At 37.8% G+C, this 19,864-nt stretch overlaps 1 protein-coding gene across 1 annotated transcript in view; it reads right to left on the bottom strand.

Moving 5' to 3' along the window:
* The window catches only part of ARAP2 (ArfGAP with RhoGAP domain, ankyrin repeat and PH domain 2), a 138,059-nt gene that overhangs the window by 21,705 nt on the left and 96,490 nt on the right, over positions 1–19,864 (bottom strand). Inside the window, exons 25-27 of the mRNA XM_069856192.1 lie at positions 9,997–10,071; positions 8,862–8,979; positions 4,163–4,291 (exon numbers count right to left, since the gene is read on the bottom strand). Of these exons, the coding sequence (XP_069712293.1) occupies positions 4,163–4,291; positions 8,862–8,979; positions 9,997–10,071 (322 nt within the window). The remainder of the gene's footprint in view (positions 1–4,162; positions 4,292–8,861; positions 8,980–9,996; positions 10,072–19,864) is intronic.

Below are 19,864 nucleotides of genomic sequence, written 5' to 3'. Positions count from 1 at the left end.
CCATTCTAAACCTCTCAGCATTCCTACCACAGCAAACCTACCAAACACTTAATACTTACAAAGATCTTAGAGAACCCTGAAGGAGGAAAAATAATAATCCCCTGAACTGATGACATTCTATATTCTTTAGAAGACAATTCTTCATAAAGTAAACCTAAAATAACTGGGATTTGTCCTAATCAGAATGATTTTTCAGACTTAAACTTCACAAAACACCCAAAACTTTCCAGAACTTTGCAACTACTAGATACACTCAATCCATTCACCACTGATCCACCTGAGGATTAGAAGTTTGTATTTCAACAAATATCTCTGAATAATAGTCCCTATTCTCAGAAATCAATACTTCCCACTTGAATTATACAACTCTTTACTGGTAAAATATCAAGGACCTATACACATCCACTTTATAGTGAACCTATTCTCTCATATTTTTCTAAGAAATATAACTTTAATGTGGGAAATTTTCAGGTAAGGAGAAGAAAAAGTGTCTTGAAACAGAACTACACAGTACTGGGCATCTCATACTAAAATATAATACACACTCTGTCCTTCTGAGCAGCACTTGAAAGAGCGCTCCTGCAACAAGCATGAGAAGTTATGAAACAAATTGTCAAGAGAGGATAACTAAAGATCTGGAGGGAAGTGGAAAACTCGCCACAAATTTACTGAAACATATCAATATAAATAAACTAATGCTTCTTAATACAATGTTTGATATTGCACAACATGAGAAATTAGTTTAAAATGAAAAAAAAAGAAAATTAGTATAATTACGAAGAAGGAGAATGTATACAAAACATGGGGAAAGTTGCACTGACAGGAAAGACAATGATAAGTGATCAAGATTAAATGAGGCTGATAGGGTTGTTCTTTAGGCTCATTATTGAACCAATATTATTTCAAACATCATTAAAATCTGGAAGAAAAAGAAGAATAGTGTTGATGACAAAGATAAGATTAGTAAAAAGAAACGTCAGGAATATCATACTCCAGTCTGTAAGATTCTAACATAAATCAGAGAATCAAGGGAAAAATAATGAAATTCAGTTATAAACACAGTATGACCACAGTCCTATTAATTTTACTGCAAAGGAGGATGATATCCACCCACCCAGTTGTCCATTTGCATAGGCTGAATCCACTGTTAAAAAACCCCACATACTTTGAAAAGTAGCAGTCAGACATCTGGCCTCATTCAAGTGCCAGAGCCACGTTCACTGCTCAGTGAGGAGGAATTATCCACATAAAGAGCATAAAAGACTGAAATGATTAAGGTCTCCTCTTCTTCCTTCAAGCCAGTAATTATTTCTTGTGCACTTTGTGATGGAGAGTCCAAGCGTAATGACAACTGGAAGCATGCCTTACCCAGTCATCTCATCCTGCATCTTTTCTTACTTTGACACTACTTCATATTGGAAGCACAAAATTCATCTAAAAATACCGTGTATTTTTGTCATGAAATAGCTGCTTACTTGTTTTATCAATGTGTACAGATGCAAGACTAGAAACAGAAGCAATAAACACACAGATGCTTTCAAATACAAAACATGGATGAATGGTGAAGACTTTCTCTGCTTCTTTACCTACACTTAATAAATACAGTTTTGCTGAACCTAGTGAACTTGCTCCCCAGTATTTCTAATGCTGCAGAGTAAATTACACAGGAAGGACATGGATCTGTTGGAGCAAAACCAGATGAGGGCCACAAAGAGGTCAGAGGGCTGGAGCACCTCTCATATGAGGACAGGCTGAGAGTATTGAGCTCGTTTAGCCTAGAGAACAGAACGATTCAGGGAGACCCAGCAGCAGCCTTCCAGTACTTAGAGGGGGCCTACAAAAAAGACTGGGAGAAGCTCTTTATCAGAGCTTGCAGCGATATGAGGAGGAGTAATGTTTTAAAGCTGAAACAGGGTAGATTTAGATCAGATATTAGGAAGAAATCTTTTCCTGTGAGGGTGGTGAGGCACTGGAACGAGTTGACCAGAGAAGTTGTGGATGTCCCATACCTGGAAGTGTTCAAGGCCAGGCTGGAAGAGGCTTTGAGCAACCTGAGGTAGCTGAAGATGTTTGGCAGGGGATGTGGAACTAGATGATCTTTAAGGTCCCTTCCAACCCAACCCATCCCATGATATAAATTTACAACCTAAAAGGAGACTAAAAAATGCTAACAAGATGAAATTATAACAGAACTATGTTTATTTTAAGCACTACTTTATTACAACAAGATCCAGCTAGAAAAAGTAACATTTTAGAAATATAAGTTCACCATCTGTAAGTTCCTTAAAGTGGCAGATCCACTATCTGTAACAGATTTTGTAATACAAAAGATTACTCTATCGTGTACAGTCTGCAGAGATCAACTCTGTAAGTCTGCAATATGGCACAGATTTTTCCCTTCAAACCACTAAGAAAACCAATATATCTTATTAAATGAGATTTCAGAAAATGCTTATTCCTGTTATTACTCTCTAATGCCTTAGAGTTGAGAGCAACCTGAATATTGTGTTCAGTTCTGGGCCCCTCACTACAAGAAGGATGTTGAGGCTCTGGAGCGAGTCCAGAGAAGAGCAACGAAGCTGGTGAAGAGGCTGGAGAACAAGTCTTACATGGAGCGGCTGAAGGAGCTGGGGTTGTTTAGCCTAGAGAAGAGAAGGCTGTCTCCCAAGTGACAGGGGAAAGGACAAGAGGGAATGGCCTCAAGCTCCAGCAGGGAAGGTTCAGGCTGGATATCAGAAAAAAAAAATTTCACAGAAAGAGTCACTGAGCACTGGAACAGGCTGCCCAGGGAGGTGGTTGAGTCACCATCCCTGGAGATACTTAAAAGACTTAAAAGATGAGGTGTTGAGGGGCATGATTTAGTGCCTGATAGGAATGGTTTGACTCGATGATCCTGTGGGGCTTTTCCAACGTAGTAATCATGTGATTCTGGAAATGGCATATTTCCCCTTTGCACCGTACTACATTTTGTATATTGACAATAGCCTTACCTTTATGTGTTTCTCAGACCAGTGGTCAACACAGTCCTTATAACGCACTCCCTTTTCTGATTATACCTCAACGCATACTGAGAGAGGTGACGTGAGTTCACAGATGGGGCTTTTAATGAAATAGACCATTTCTCTCTACTCACTATCTGCTATGACACATTTAAAAGACAGTGAAACTGAAGTCATGAATGGCATACTTGTTAAGGCTGGTTCACATTTGTGGAATACGCTTTTGCAAGAATGAAGGAAAATGAGAGAATGCTATTACTTGCAGAATAGTAAGCACAACACCATAAATGGAGAGATCAATGCCTTTGTGTACGGAGAAGAGAGAAAAAGAAAAGATTACATATGTAAGTCACTAGATAAAATCAGATGGGCATTAAACCCAGCATCATGTGTTACCACTACATGTTTTACAGTGACAGCATACAGGATTTCAGCTGCTTGAAAACAGGATAGTAATTTTTGGACACGCTCAACTCCTAAATTCCTGCTTCCCTCAAAGCAAATATTACATATTATTACATCACAGACGTAAATCCAGGTATTGCATTAAAAAAAACAAAATAGGAGTGGAGCAGCTTGTAAATCCTATTTTTCTACTATGTATTTGAGCTACATTTCCTTTCAAGTGTGAAAGATCTAAATGTCTCATCCTTTTTAAATGCCATATACTCTCCAAGTAATTTGGTCACTTGAGTATGTCATTCAACTTACCTTTGTAGTCTGGAAGCATCAGATTAAATAACAGACATTATTAGTAGTATATAACTATAGACAAATTATGTAATCATATATACAAGATGTATGTGTTTGTAGTCTAAGAGAGAAAGAATAGTGTAGTATATTTGTGGATGGACAGTGCAGAACTGCACTATGGATAAAAGCACAGTCTCAAGCTTTGCAGAAGTTCACAAACTGTGAACTGCATACAGAGTTTCTTTATACCTTCATGCTCAAATGGGAGACCCTACAGTTTGCAGAAACAAGAACAGCCATAATTTCTGTGTTTTAACAGGAAGTCAGCACAACCCTCAGTCAATGAGTAACTTCTATAAAGTAGTGGTGATTCAAATGTTCTCGAACACTTTACTCCAATGGAACAGCTATAAATACTGCCACCCTCATGTCCTCACATGAAATAACTAAGTTTTTTAAAAGATACATACCACTGTAGAGTTTTATCATATCTGCTGTTAGAAATCTCTTTATTATCAAATATGCAGTGCCGGGCTCTGGTAAGGAACTCCAGTGGAGAACTTGTTCAAGCACATTCTCTGTATAATGCAGAGGGCGTTCTGAAAAATGCCAGAGGGAGGGATAAATAAAACAACAACCAAACAAAACATCAAAGTAAAAAACCCAACAAGATCAGAGCCCTTAGAAGTTATACATGCCTTTACACAAAACTGTCTCATTCACATTGAGCTACAGAACAAAAACACCACTTTCTAAATAAGACAATTAGGCATTTCTAAATGTAGTCGAATATTACATAAGAAAATATTCGTAACTAAACCTGAAAGGACACTAAAACATTGCTTTCAAACTAAATGCAAAAGTTATGAACTATCACAGGACACACCTAAATACAACCAAACAGAACTGAGACCTGCACCTACACTGGGCCTCATCGGTCAGGCTCAATACAAAAATGAATCATCATAGCTGCCAATACTCTGGAATCAAAACTCAAAGAATTTGGAGCAGCTACAGCGAAAAAAAACCAAACAACCCAAACTGCAATAGATTGTATTATCTGTTAATTATCAAAGCACACGAAGACAGATTCTTGGTTTCACTACATTCCTTTTACTAGGAGGGACAAGTATGTGGTCTTACTAGTCTTCTCCCTGTTACTGCAGTCAGGTAATTTCTACACTTGCACTTTTATATTCCAACCTCAGGCAAAGAACACAGTGAGATTAACATACCGATAGATGAAGGCACAATTAGACTGCACATGTGCACTTCCAACACTTCAGTTGCTCTAACATACATTTATTTATAAGTATCATTCACCCTAAAGGAGAAACTCTGAAACCACTTCACAGGACTGAAAAACTGCAGTGATATGGAAGTTTAGTCAGTGCTCCATACAAATCACAGTCCATATACCAAATGAAAGTAGAGAAGATCTTGTAAATAGTCCCTAAATCTATATTACCAGATCCAGCAGAAATCTGAGTATGACTTGTACTGTAACACAGCCTGAAATATCCTACAAGGCAACAACGATGTGGATGGAGGGAAACTGTACAGTTCCCCTCTCTATTAATCCTTTCCTACTCCCTCAACACACACCTGAGGGTTTTCACCTGCTCAGCAGAAAGGACCTACTATAATTCATGAAAGCACAAAAACTTTAATGACAGTTTTGTGGGCTACAGCTCAGAGCAATGGATCCAAGTGTAATTTTATCTCCGAAGAGAGATATTTCCAAAAGTTCTGAACTCTGATTTGCATACCAACTTATGTGGGTCAGGCCTTGAGAAGAGCTGGGTACAGCTGCTGGGAAGTCAAACCAGTGTGACGCTTTCATGTTAGGTCAAGCAGTCTAGCCCTATGTCTCTTGAGTGATGAAGGGAAAAGTATGCCTCCATAATCTCATTTTTCATTTCTGCTAGGGTAGAAGAATATGAAATGTCAACAGCTGCTTTGGGACTGTCCAGCACTACACTCTAGCAGAACATATTTTCCTGAACACCTGATCACCAGAGCTTCAGAAAGTGACAGCCACAAGTAACATAGTTAAGTGACAGAAAAAGCTACCACTGCTTTGGAATGCAAAAAAGCTACCTTATCTATAGGCCTGTTATACCAATTATATAAAGATTATATTAGTGGGACATGACAACAAAGCAGCCTAACAAAAAAATCATTATGTAGACAGCAGCTGAATCCCTACTTCATAAAAGTATTTCATGTGGTCATTTTGCTTTAAATGGTGAAACTTTTAAAATTTCTTTTCAACTTTTGGGAAATTGTGGACTCCAACGAGATAAAGTTAAAATAACTTGTTTCCATTGCACAAGAGAGAAAAACCCATTTTAAAGCGAATAGTTTTACAAATCAAAGGCAGGAAACTGGCAAATCACCACATCTTCCTAGAACATCAGCACTCCCAGAGTAAACACCTACTGTTTTATTTATAGTTACTTTTAAGACCACCTGTCATCATGGATTACATGGTACATAAATCATCATGCTGAAATGCATTAGCTATTTTACTGGCAACACAACCTCATTTAAAAACTATCCATCAAGCACAAATTACTAAAAAAAAAAAATGCACACCTTATTTTGTAAAAGCATATGGTATTGAATGTTCTCCATTGGGCTAGATACAATTATCAATTATTTCAACTTTTCAATATGTAAATAATTTAGTTATCTTCAATATTGCAATTCCAGTATTTTGAACAGCAAGCAGTCAACACATACATCCATTTAACATTTTACTTAAATCAACGTCTGTTTGTAAATACCCCAAACCAGTCATTTTCACCTTAAACAGCATTAACTATCAGAAATAAAATACTTTTTAGAAAATATAAGATTCTTATGTTCTTGCCTTCTCAGGGTTCTGGGCAGCATATCTTAAAACGCCAATTAACTCTCAGAAGTTTTTAGGATTGTGTGCAACAAACTGAATCATAGAATCATCAGATTGGAAAAGACCTCTTGGATCATTGAGTCCAACCATTCCTAACTGCCACTAAACTATGTCCCTGAGCACCTCATCTATCCGTCTTTTAAACACCTCCCGAATAAAACCATGCACTGGACAGGTAGCAGCCATCACAGGGCCACAAGCAGAAAATTAATTTCTGTCAAAAAGACACTGTGATCATTAATGTAAATTTGAAACAAATATGCAAACTTTATTTCTGTCATGACATGTCAGATTCTCAACTTATTTGTAAATGCCTTAGGACTGTGTAATGTTCAAAGGTGTTTTTGTTAAATTATGCTAGTAAGGTCAACTTGCAGCAGCAAAGACTCAAAGAGTTTCTTAGTTCTTCAGTGTCACTTTTGGATTAAAGACTGCACAGCACTATTTTTCTCTGTTATTTCCACTGTATTTCAGCCTTTTGAAAATGTGCTAGATTCAGCCACAGCACCACAGGAGTCTTCCTGAGTAAGTGCCTCTTACTATATGCATTACTTTTATTCTTTAACATCATTAACTCATTTCACCTGTTCTGATGCTCAGATTCTTCCAGAAAGAGGTCCATGAAGCAAACATTTCACCAACAGTCTCTATTGCTTGGAGCCAAGTGCTGAATAAGGACTCGATTTAATTTGCTTTTTGCAACTTTGTATTGTAAACTCTTGTTTCAATGGGCTACACTCTAACTCTAAGCTTAATTTTGCCTACCTTCCATAGTCATTAGCTCAAACATTTTTCGCCCACACTAAAATACTAATTGTTGCATCCAAATACCTCAAAAAGCTGCTGTGGGGTCTAACTTTCGTAATTACATTTTATGTTCTCCTGGCCATATCTAGTGTTTCATTTGCCTGTAAAAGTTATATACCAAGTTTAAGAAAACAGAACTCCCTCTTCAAATTTTTCCATTACTCAGTCAAAAGAAAAAGGATTTGTAGAGTACTTGTAGGAGTTATTAGGACTCTTCTAAAGATAGTAGTTGTCATTCATTGTCAAGTGGATACCTGCATCTCTGAAGCTGGAAATGAACCCTGTGTTACAACTCCACACAGTATCACCATAACACTGTAACATACAAAGAGGGACTAGGATCTTTAAGTCAAAAGGGAGAATGCACTTCTGTTGTCATTATTGATATTGCCAAGATCAAGGCAGAGCATATCAGGAACATAAGTAAATCTGAAGAGATTATTGTAAGCACATCTGAAAATCAAGTACAACAATACTCTTCAAACAACCTTGCAACACTTGGTAACCTTAGCTTTCTCCATTCTTTTATACTCTTTTTTTCTTTTTTCCTTAACTTGAAAATAGGTATCTTCACTACAGAAATAAACTAGTCCGCGTTCCACCTCTGTGACATGAAAATAATAGAGGGAGCAACTTATTATGAAGTGCAAACAGATGCTGGCTTTACTAAAACCGTACTTGTGCCCTCCATGTATTCTTCAAAAACCAAATTGGATTCAAAATATTATGTTTTAATTAAAAAAAACCCTCTATTATTTTATGTTATTTTAAGCATCTCCAATAACAAACTCCTAGTTGCAGCATGCATAAAGCATTCCCAATGTTAAAACCTCTTTACAGTTCATTATTATTGTGACTGTGTGACATTTACTCTTGTTGGCAGCAGAATCATGTTTAAAACAAATGTTTCAAGATTCTGTTAGATACACCATAATGCCACTTGCCATAAATACAGGATTGCACACACACTTTATGCCTTTTTTTCATCTACACAGATAAAATAATTGACTAAATAATGAATAGATCCTTTCCCCTAAGTATTCCATATATTTTCTCATTTCATTTTCTGCAAAAACATTATTCTTCATAAAATCAACTGCTGACATCCTAAAGAAAATATGTTTCCTCTTTGAGACTTATTGGTTAGACCTACTTTTCTGTATCTGATGACTAATGAACTGCGAAGCAGAGTAACATAAAGAAAAATTTTTTCAAGCCCCACTTTATAAACATTTTAAAGCAATTCATCACATTATTTCTGGCAAAGTGTAGAAAGAAATCATGCAGATGCCCCAGTAAGTAAATGTAAAATAATGTCACAGAGGCTAATTTTTTGTTTTATTTCTATAAACTTCTTAGTAACTCTTTAACTAAGTTTTGATTAAGCATTAAAAAATAAAAATAATAAAATTTGATGAACACACATAAATTTAAGTATCACTAACCTAGTTCTCCATTTTCAAGTACTTCAAAAGCAGCCCAGATATCATTTTTATCAGGAATAATATTTTTGATTCCTAAAATATCATTAGTTAATTCTTCTGCTTCCATCAAAGGTGATACCTGTAATACAAATTGAGTCAGTTTATAATATATTACAATTATTTTTATTAATTTTTTTTTTACTGAGTTGGAAACTGAGTTGAAATAAATTATTTTTCATACTCCAGCATGCATTCCTTATTTTGTTTCATGAAATCATAATCACAATTTTTAGCTGACTGATAACTAAAAAAGCCTTGATATGTTTTCTTGGTCATAGAAATATAAATATTAAAGAAGTACAATTTCTTTTATCTTGGCAGTATATTTTCCCATTTTTATTCCTATTAAAAAACCCCACATCTTATGTTCATGTATGCATGTCTGCATCTATGTATACCACATATATATTCAAATACAAGTGTTTGAGAGTCATAGGAAGGACAGAAAAAAAGAAACAGAAACAAAGATGTACAATATTAACAAAAAACCTCAGAACATTGTCTTAAACTTTCTACTTCCTTCTTAATAATATCTGTCCTTTATCATTACCAAAATGATTCTTTACTGATCATCCAAATAATAGGGCCATGGAGATGAGCATGTTTAAAATACACTCTCAAACATAAGGCTGAAAAATCTCTGTTACGGTAAGCAAAACAAACTTCAGTTTCTTAGCATTCAAAGAAAGCAGATAGCCACTGGCAAAAAGAAAAATCAGGAGGAAGGTTATTTAAATGGCCTTGTACTATTGAATAAAACCAGCATTCATTGCACGCTTGTTCAGTGTTCAGCATTCATGTTCTTGTGTATTGCACCCATCGAGCTGTGAGACTTTATACCACTGTATGCTGCAGTAAAACTAAAGGAAGATACCCCTTTTAAAAATGTATCATAACATTCTCCTTAAAAAGGCATAATTATCAGTCTTTAAAAAAAATCAGCTAATATAGAAAGTTAAAAAAATTAAAAGAATAGGGCTAAATATAAATTCATACTTTGATTATGTAATTATATAAAAACATGTATGACATTAAATTTAGTACACTTCATGAGAAAGTGCTTAGTAAAAACACTGTATCACTTTTATACACTAACCCTGATTATAATACTACAGTCTGGCTCCCTCCTTTCCACGTAAACTTCAATAAGCAAATCGCCAGCCTGGGAAACCTAAAACAAAACAATTTAAAAAAATTAGATTGTCTTAAAAAAACTTGAAATATCCTTTTAAACAGATAAAGTACAATTAGTATCTCGTAGACGTGCTAGAACTGACAGATCTCAAATTTTCTTTCCCACCCACTTATCTGCAAAACTAGTTCCAATGTTGACTCTAATGTGAAAACCTGCACTACATTCACTTTTATTTGAGTAGCGTAATGAAAAAAAAAAACCAAACCTATACACAGATCCAAGAGGAAAATCCAAACCCTTACTAAATCAAACAGAATCATATCAAACAAAATGAGCATACTCTATAAATATACGTTCAAAAGCTGGAAAACTAGGTTGAAACATGAATTAAGTGAAAATTTTGAATTTATATTAAAATTATATTAATTTACATTACTGAAAGTCTAAGACATGAGTGTACCTTAGTATCTGAAACCTCCAGAACCATAATTCTGATTTAGACGTTAGCCAGGCTCACTGATTATTAGAATTTAAAACCATAAAAAAAATACAGGACAGGAGGCCCAAATTAAAATGAGCTAGTTAAAAATGAGAGGAGGTCTACTACTATGAAGATTACATTTATGATCATTAATCACAATGAAAACTTGTTATGTTATTACATATTTTAAAAAGGATTCAAAACAAATGTTCTTGATAACAACCTCTGTTAAATATAGCTGTTTAGCTTTGTCAGAGAGATATTTAAACCTTATGTACAATGCTAACATGTAGAACAATTAGATGACAAAGCAAATATGTTACCAGGGTGCCCTGGTGACAGAGGATACAGGGAAGGTGGAGTTATTGAATGCCTTCTTTACTTCAGTCTTTACTGCTAAAGGTGCCTCTCAAGAATCCCAGAGTCTAGAGGGATCTGGTAAGAGACCTATTTCTATAGAAAGGAAGACTGTGCCTTGGCTGAGAAGGACCAGGGTGGAGATCATTTGGGCAAACTGGATACCCACAAATCCATGGGTCCTGGTGGGATGCACCCACAAGTGCTGAGAGAGCTGGCAGATGTTCTATGTCACATTGAAAGGTCATAGAGAATAGGAGGACAGAGAGAATACCTGAGGACTGAAGGAGAGCTAATGTCACTCCAGTCTTCAAAAAGGAGGACCTGGGAACCTACAGGCAAATCAGCCTCGCCTCCATCCCTGGAAAGGTAATGGAACAGCTCATCCTGGGTGTCATCTTCAAGCATATGAACAAAAAGAAGTTTATCAGGAGTGGTCAACGTGGATTCACCAGGGGGAAATAATGCTTGACTACCAATCTCTGACAGCCTTCTATGATGGCATGACTAGCTGGGTAGATGAGAGAAGGGCAGTGGATGCTGTCTACCTCAACTTCAGCAAGGCTTCTAACACTGTCTCTCAGAACACTCTCATAGGCAAGGTCAGGAAATGTGGGTTACATGAGTGGACAGTGAGGTGGATTAAGAACTGGATGAACGGCAAAGCTCAGAGGGTTGTGATCAGTGGTGCAAAGCCGAGCCGGAAGCCAGTAGCTAGCAGTGCTCCCCAGGGGTCAGTACTGGGCCCTGTCTTGTTCAATATCTTCATCAATGAACTGGATGAACGGACAGAGCATATCTTCAGCAATTTTGCTGATGACACAAAACTGGGAGGACTGCTTGATATACCAGGAGGCTGTGCTGCCATTCAGTGAGACTTGGACAGGCTGGAGAGCTGGGCAGAGGGGAACCTGATGAAGTTCAACAAATGCAAGTGTGGGGCTCTGCACCTAACAAGGAACCACCCTATGCACCAGTACAGATTAGGGCTTGACCTGCTGGAAAACAGGTCTGCAGAGAACGGCCTGGGAGGCCTTGTGGACAAATCACCCATGAGCCAGAAATGTGCCCCCACGGCCAAGAAGGCCGGTGGTATCCTAGTGAGGCCCCATCTGGAGTATTGTGTCCAGTTCTGGGCTACTCAGTTCAAGAAAGAGAAGAGAAAGAGTCCAGTGGAGGGTCATGAAAATGATTAGGGGACTGGAGCATCTCTTGTATGAGGAAAGGCTGAGAGACCTGAGGTTGTTTAGCCAGGAAAATAGAAGACTGAGGGACGAGTGGCAATGTGCACAAACTGAAAGACAGGAAGCTCATCTGGACATGAAAAAAGAAATTTCTCTGCTTTGAGGGTAACAGAGCACTGGAACAGGCTGCCCAGAGAGGCTGTGGAATCTCCCTCTGGAAATATTCAAAATCTGCTATAGGTGAACCTGCTTTAGCAAAGGAGTTGGACTAGATGATTCCCAGAAGTCCCTCGCAACCCCAACCATTCTGTGGTTCTATAATAGTGTAATGCAATCAATACAAATAAACATAATTTAAGAAAGTCTAGCAATATGAAACTTATGAAGAAACTAGAATGTCAGGAAATCCAAAATTTTATGATCAAGGAGAAAAATCTGATTAATGAAAAGGAATTCAGTATTTTCCATTGTTGCCATGTTTGCTCATCAATGGCAATAAAACTATTTTCATGGGTGAGAAATTACTTTTCTACAATTAAAAATGTGTTGTGTTTTGCCTGCTCTAATTCCCCTGCAACAAAGTCATAACCATCTTTAACCGTCACTCTTCCCAGTACCAAAAAATATTTTCTAAAACTAAATATATGGTGATGATCAGAGAATAGGAAGTAAAAATAAGGCAGAAAACTGAACCTTTCAGGAGGCTTACCCATTTACTAATAAGCCAATATAAAGAATTAATAATCAAATTAAGAATAACAATTGGTGTCCTCATTTTGAGAACAGTATTCATAGTGATGCTACTTATTTATATATTACTATGAAAGAAGAAGAGGTTAAGAAAAGGAAAAAACCTGTCACAAAGAACAAGACACGGAGAAAATCATAGAAATGGGTGAGCATTGAATACATTTTGACTAGTTTATAGAAGATAAAACTACATTTCCACCGAAAAATAAATGGCAGCACTCAATTTTAAAGAATATTAACATTCTGAAATACAGTGGCTTTAAAGTTAGTTTAGCCTCTGAGAATAGAAAACTAATGGAAACATTTGTGATGAGAAAAATTGCAAAGCTACTTTGAAGAAAGCTGCTTAATTATAGTAGCACAGACTCAGAAAAGCTCATTTAGTTTCAAAATTTCCTTTTCAGATAGTATTACAGAAAAAGGTTGAAAATAAGAATGAAGCTGACATTTTATTTCCACCGGGCTCATGCAAACAACTGTATGGAAAGAGAATGTGATGTAATTACAGCAGTAAATAGAAACAGCTGGCATAAGTATATGGTGGACCAAAAATAAAAAGCAGCTAATGAAATGACACCTGGAACAGAACTTCAGTGACATTTCAGGCATGACAACTTCCAGATCTTCAGCTGTCACTCTCTGAACACTCTGCATCACCAGACAGGAGAGAATACTCCTATAGCAACTTATATACTCAAATGTATTAAGTATCTGCGTTATGGATTTTCCCACAAATACACATACATTTTGATGCAATAATGTCAGACTATCAGATGTTTAACGGAAAAGATTCTTACACATAATTTTTAATTGTAGCTGCTTGGGGCCTAAGTTGCCAATCACCCCTGCTGTCTCATCACTTGCTCTACATCATGTCATCAGTTTTAACAGTAACTGGAAGCCCATCGAAAAAAGTTCCCAGAGAGCTACCTCTCCTGCATGAGCCTAAAGTCCAATCTCCATGCTAAATGCTATGCATATGCAAGTCTTCCATATGCATGGTCTTGCAAACTGCTTACAGTCTGAATGATGGTGGTTACTGACAGAGGAAGCAAAGCAGCTGAGAAAGAATACGTTCCAGTATACCCCTTTCTTTCATTGAAATAATGAAAGATATCAGGCTAGAGATACATATTTCCATATAACCACTGTTTCTATTCTGAAAACACCTATCCTATTTCTGGTCGGTACTGGCAAATACAGCTCAAGGCAATTGGTTGTGTCTGGCTATTCTTCATATAGTGTGAAGAAAAGCATCAAATGCTAAGCTGGACTTAACAATAGCAGTTTAAAAGAAGTTCATAAGGCCAAACCTGGTAAAATGGATAGTATAGGCATCCATATAATCTAGTCTTCTGGAATTACGAGTAATGTGCACTTTATACTGATGACTCAAGTTATAAATGTAAAGTGTAACAAAGAGAAAGGTCAATCTTTTATAGAAGCACTTGCTGTTAGTCTGGGTCTGTCTCTAATGTAGCCTCCCAGTGGAACTTACACCTCTGTGCATTGCTAAGGAAATGTTTAATTCTTCTAGAGAAAACATTTTTATATAAAATCTCAAAACATCCTTATAACCACATAGAAGCAAGCTTCTTTAACCAGTGGACTTCAGGTAATAAAAACACTGAAATAAGAGCATGGGCACCATCTTTGATCATAATTACTCCCTTCTGCATTGAAGCGGTCCCAGGCATTAGATATCCATCCACTTGACACATTATGTGCACATGGAGTCTCAGGAAAAAAAAAATTTAAATTGAAATACTAGTTATGTCAATCACATCTACTACAGAAAAACTGACAACTGGCAAAAATTCATTCAACAGTTTAATTCAGAAAGAAAAAATGTTCATAGTCACGATCAAATGCCACAAATGACAGTCAGGCTCTTGAGGGCTGTATTCCTCGGTTGTTACATTCAAGTGATAATAGCTGACATAACAGAGAGAATGCAGTCATTGTCCTTAAAAGCAGTTCAAACTTGAATTTATCAACCATTAAGAGGTATAAGTTTTGTTCCGATGTCCACTGCTTGTAAAAAAGCAAAAAAAAAGAAAAACGCTGTTATCTCTGGGGCAAGTGCTCCCAAGTAACTAAAGTCTTCTGAGTTCACATTTGCTATCTTGACTTCTGGTGGCTCTTTTTCCAGGAAATGCCATACAGAGTAGAGATACCAATGATTTGATAAGATCCCAAACCATTCTAATTAATAACTCAAACTCAGCATTTCATGATGTCTTCAGATATAATATTGACAGAGATTAATTAATAAAATCCAGCAGCTCAGCTACTATTTTCCTCATAACAGGTTGTGAAAACAGGTACTGATATTTTGGTTTGAGCTAAAGCAAAATCAATTTTCTAACTTTTCAGGTAAGCCTTGCCTAAGTAATTTAATTTTCTGAAAGTTAACTGCATATTTTTTTCAGAGAGTGTCTGTCTCTAGAAGTGATAACGCTTAAAATCTATGATTATCATCAAGGAACAGGACATTAGCATGCAGAAAGGCCATTGCTTACATTCATCCCTATGGAGACTGAGGTCATAGTCAAGTTGATGAAAAGTCATAAGCTAAAAAGGGTTGCACCTCCGGAGAGAAGTGGACAGAACCAATGACCTAAAACTGACCAGAGGATTCCATTCCATACACATCATGCTCAGTATAACACTGAGGGCTTACACGGGTCAAGCCCTCTTCTTCAGTGGCCGGCACCTGATAAGGACCTCAGCTGTCCTTCTGTCCCCTGATACCAGATCCCTGTGTTCCTGGATCCAGTTCCTTAGTCCAGCTTCCATCTGCTGCTGTCCAGTCCAGGACCCTTCCCTGTGCCAGCAGTACAGCATCAGTGCTGACATATAGTCATCGGGGCAGGAAGGTTGATATATATTTGTGTGCATTTTATCATTTTCTTAATAAAAAAAGTGAAAGTAACATTAATGTTTGTTTCATTAAATACGTTTTAGTCTTAGTTTCCAACCCACAAAATATTCTCTTTCTCATTTCGGTTTCTCCTTTCCCAGAGACAGGGGGCTTGGGAGACTGCGATCACAACTGCCTGTATTTAGCAACTGGGGGTATGCTAAACAGTGACAATTGAATATTAAGAATTCATGTTTTCCAAGCAGGAATCTGGAATACACAATTTTAAAATGCTCCAATGACCAAGTTTGTTCTAGGAATTTTGCATTAGTTATATTCTTTATAGGGAGAAGAACATCAACGACAGCTTTAAGCTGAGATCATTATCCTATCTGGGAAACAGAGAAGTCAATCATTCTTTATACTATTTTCCGTGTTATGCCACTCAAGTCTATATTAAAGAATAAAGCAGAAAACAATGTATATAATTTAAAGTGCAAATCCATTTTCCCCACATAATACAAATAATACAGCATAAAATATGTGATTAGGTCTTAACAGTAAAATATTTCTAGAAGACAGTGAAAAGGGTGGTACTCTACAACAATAATTTTTCATTAATATCTGATGTTTCTATCTACTTTTCACATTGAGATTTTCTGCCATGTAGATATTTGTGATATATTTTTCCTTTGTTTACAAAACTGTTCATACAGAAATCCAAAGTGTTTGGCCACATAAGGTCTTGAGCAATGCAAAAAGAAACAAAAAGATTTTTGTGTGTGTGTGTTTAATTTCACAGTGTGTTTAATTTCACAATACCGATCCTTAAAACAATTACTTATTTAATGGTTACCCAAAAAATCAGTGTTTTTATTAAAACATTCTTGGTACCTAGTTCCTTTTCTTATTTAGGACTGGTGCCATCTTGGTAAAGCTGAGAAGCTCAATTCATCTAATAATTCAATTAATCCAAGATAAACTCTGAACGAGCCCACTGCCATGTCCAATAATTTGAATTCACACTTCCAAGAGTAATATAACAGATAGGCTCTAACTTATTCCAGGTGATTGTAGAGCTGTGAAGAATTGTGAAGTGCTGGACACACAGAATCACTTTGGTTGGAAAAGACCTTTGAAATCATCAAGTCTAACCATAAACCTAACACTGCCAAGCTCACCACTAAACAATGTCCCTAAGCACCATATCTACATGTCTTTTAAATACCTGCAGGGTTGGTGACTCATCCACTTCCCTGGGCAGCCTGTTCCAATGCTCGACAACCTTTTCAGTAAAGAACTTTTTCCAACATTCAGTCTAAACCTTCCCTGGCACAACGTTAGGCCATTTCCTCTCATCCTACTTCTTGTTACTTGGGAGAACAGACCAACATCCACCTTGCTAAAACGTCCTTTCAGGTAGTTATAGACAGGGATAAGGTCTCCCTTCAGTCAGACTAAACAACCCCAGTTCCCTCTGCTGCCCCTCGTAAGGCTAGTTCTCTAACCCCTTCACCAGCTTCGTTGCCCTTCTTTGCATACTTTCCAGGTCCTCAACACCCTTCTTGTAGTGAGGGGCCCAAAACTGAACACAGTATTCGAAGTGCAGCCTCACCACTGCCAAGTACAAGGGCACAATCACTTTCAGTGTGCTGCTGGCCACACTGTTTCTGATACAAGCCAGGATGCTATTGGCCTTCTTGGCCACCTGGACACACTGCTGGCTCATGTTCAGCTGCCTATCAACCCATGCCCCCTGATCCTTTTCTGCTGAGCAGTTTTCCAGCCATGTATCCCTGAGCCTGAAGCATTAGTGCAGGACCCAACACTTAGCCCTGTTGAACCTCATACAGCTGGTCACAGCCCATCGATCCAGCCTGTCCAGATCCCTCTGCAGATCAACACTCCTGCCCAACCTGGTGCCATCTGCAAACTTACTGAGGGTGCACTTGATCCTCTTGTCTAGATCACTAATACCAGGTATTAAACAGAACTGGCTCCAGCTTAGCCCTAGGGAACACCACTTGTGACTGGCTGCCAACTGGATTTAACTCCATTCACCACAATTCTTTGAGTCCATCCATCCAGTCAGTTTGGTTTTTTACCCAGAAAAGAGCATGCCCGTTCAAACCACGAACAGCAGTTCTTCCAGGAGAATTCCGTGGAAAACAGTGTCAAAGCCTTCACTAACACTAGACAACTAGACAACACCCACAGGCTTTCCACCATCCACTAACCAGGTCATCTTGTCATAGAAGATCAGGATAGTCAGGCAGGACCTGTCTTTCATAAACTCATGCTGAGTTGGACTGATCACCCGGCTATCCTGTATGTGCTGCATCATGGCACTCAAGATGATCTGCTCCATAACCTTCCCTAGCACTGAGGTCAGACTGACAAGTCTGTAGTTCCCTGGATCCTCCTCCTGGCATTTTTGTGGATGGGCACCACATCTACTAGTGTGTAGTCAACCGGGACCTTCCTGGCTAGCCCAGACTGCCGATAAACAACGGAAAGTGGCTTGGCAAGCACTTCTGCCAGTTCCTTCAGTACCCTCAGGTGGATTTCATCTGACCCCACAGACTTGTGTGTATCTAAGTGATGTAGCAGGCTGCTAACTATTTATTCTTGGATTATGGAGGCTCCATTCTGCTCCCTGTCCCTGTCTTCCAGATCAAGGGGTTGGGTATCCAGAGAACAACTGGCCTTACTATCAATCAGGAATAAGGAAATAATACACCCTAGTGCACCTAATAAATCTGTACCACACTGCAACTACAGATACTCAGACAAGGAAAAATGCATTCAGTTTAGCCCTTACCTTACTCAAGGAAGTATTTAACCTCCTCATTCCTTATCTGCATATTAAAATGAAATAAAATGTTCCAAGTTCTCCTTTAGAAAGCACCTTTTCTTAAGATGACGGTTTGTGTCTTTGAATCAGTATCTGAGACACACATGTTCAGGCCTGTTAGAAAGAAATAGTTTAAGAAGGTTCTTCCTTCAGCATCCCAGCTACCGGCTATGTCAGAAGCCTTCCTATGCAGCACGCTGACTCTTAAGATCTCTAGTTTCCATTCCCTACCCATTTTCTAAGTAACTTAAGTGCTTAATCTGGGACAGAACTGTATATCTGGGATCCAGGAGCCTTGCAAGAAATTCTTAAAATGGAAATACTGCTTCTTACATGACACAATGTCCAAGTTCCTGCCACCAGAAATCTAACAGCATGGGCCTAGAAAGAAAAGGAGAGCACCTGTCAGGCTCAGTTGCTCTAAGCAGCTGAGGTCCCAAGACCACAGAGTGAGCCAGGCAGTGCTTCTACACCTCAGGCTGGGTTAGCCCTCATGCACCAAAGACCTCTGGTATTTCAAAGTCCTTTGTGGCACACAAACACCCTTGCCAGGTCAAAATACTAAAACCTAAAATAAAAAACAACAACAATGGAGAGATAGAATATATAGCTGTGATATAATAGCTTACTCTGGAAATTGTCTGAGAAAGCATTTAATTTACACGTAAATCCAAGTGAGAACAAAATTCAGTCAAATTCAATATCATGTCACATCTAGGACACTGAGTAAGCAGATTCCATAGTCTAGCTAGCAATCTTTCATACATCATATCTAAGTATTGAGCATTTATTTACCACATTCTTTGGAGAACTTTTTTCCCCCATGGAATGAAAAAGTATCTTTTCAAATGGATACACTTAAAACACAAATCCTAATGCATATCTTTTTAGCCCTTTATCTCCCTTTAAACTAAAGCAGGAAGTGTCATTTTCTTCAATTTTGCAAGATCTGCTTGTACAAGTGTTCTCTCTGAAACTAAATGTAGTCATTATTAGCAATTTGTTAAGAATGAACGTGAACACATTTGACACTTGCATACCACCTAATAAAATAAGAAGCTCTCACACTGCTGCCTTCCACATTTTAAGTACTATAAAGCTGCAAATTACCCCTTTCTATTTATGAGGCCTGGATGGATGAGCAAAGAGGCCCTGCATAAAGTCAGAAGCATAGAAGAGATGGAAGCTGGGGCAAGTGACCCAAGAAAAGTGCAGAGCTACTACATCATCAAGAAGGGAGAGAAAGAAGATGTGGGGAGCTACAGGCTGGTCAACCTTACCTTAGTTTCTGGGAAGTTGATGGAGAAAGTTTTCCTGGAAAGCATTTCCAAACACATGAA

This window comes from Phaenicophaeus curvirostris, chromosome 4 (assembly GCF_032191515.1).
Source record: "Phaenicophaeus curvirostris isolate KB17595 chromosome 4, BPBGC_Pcur_1.0, whole genome shotgun sequence".
Taxonomy (NCBI): Eukaryota; Metazoa; Chordata; class Aves; order Cuculiformes; family Cuculidae; genus Phaenicophaeus; species Phaenicophaeus curvirostris.
This window is presented reverse-complemented; position numbering and strand designations above follow the sequence as displayed.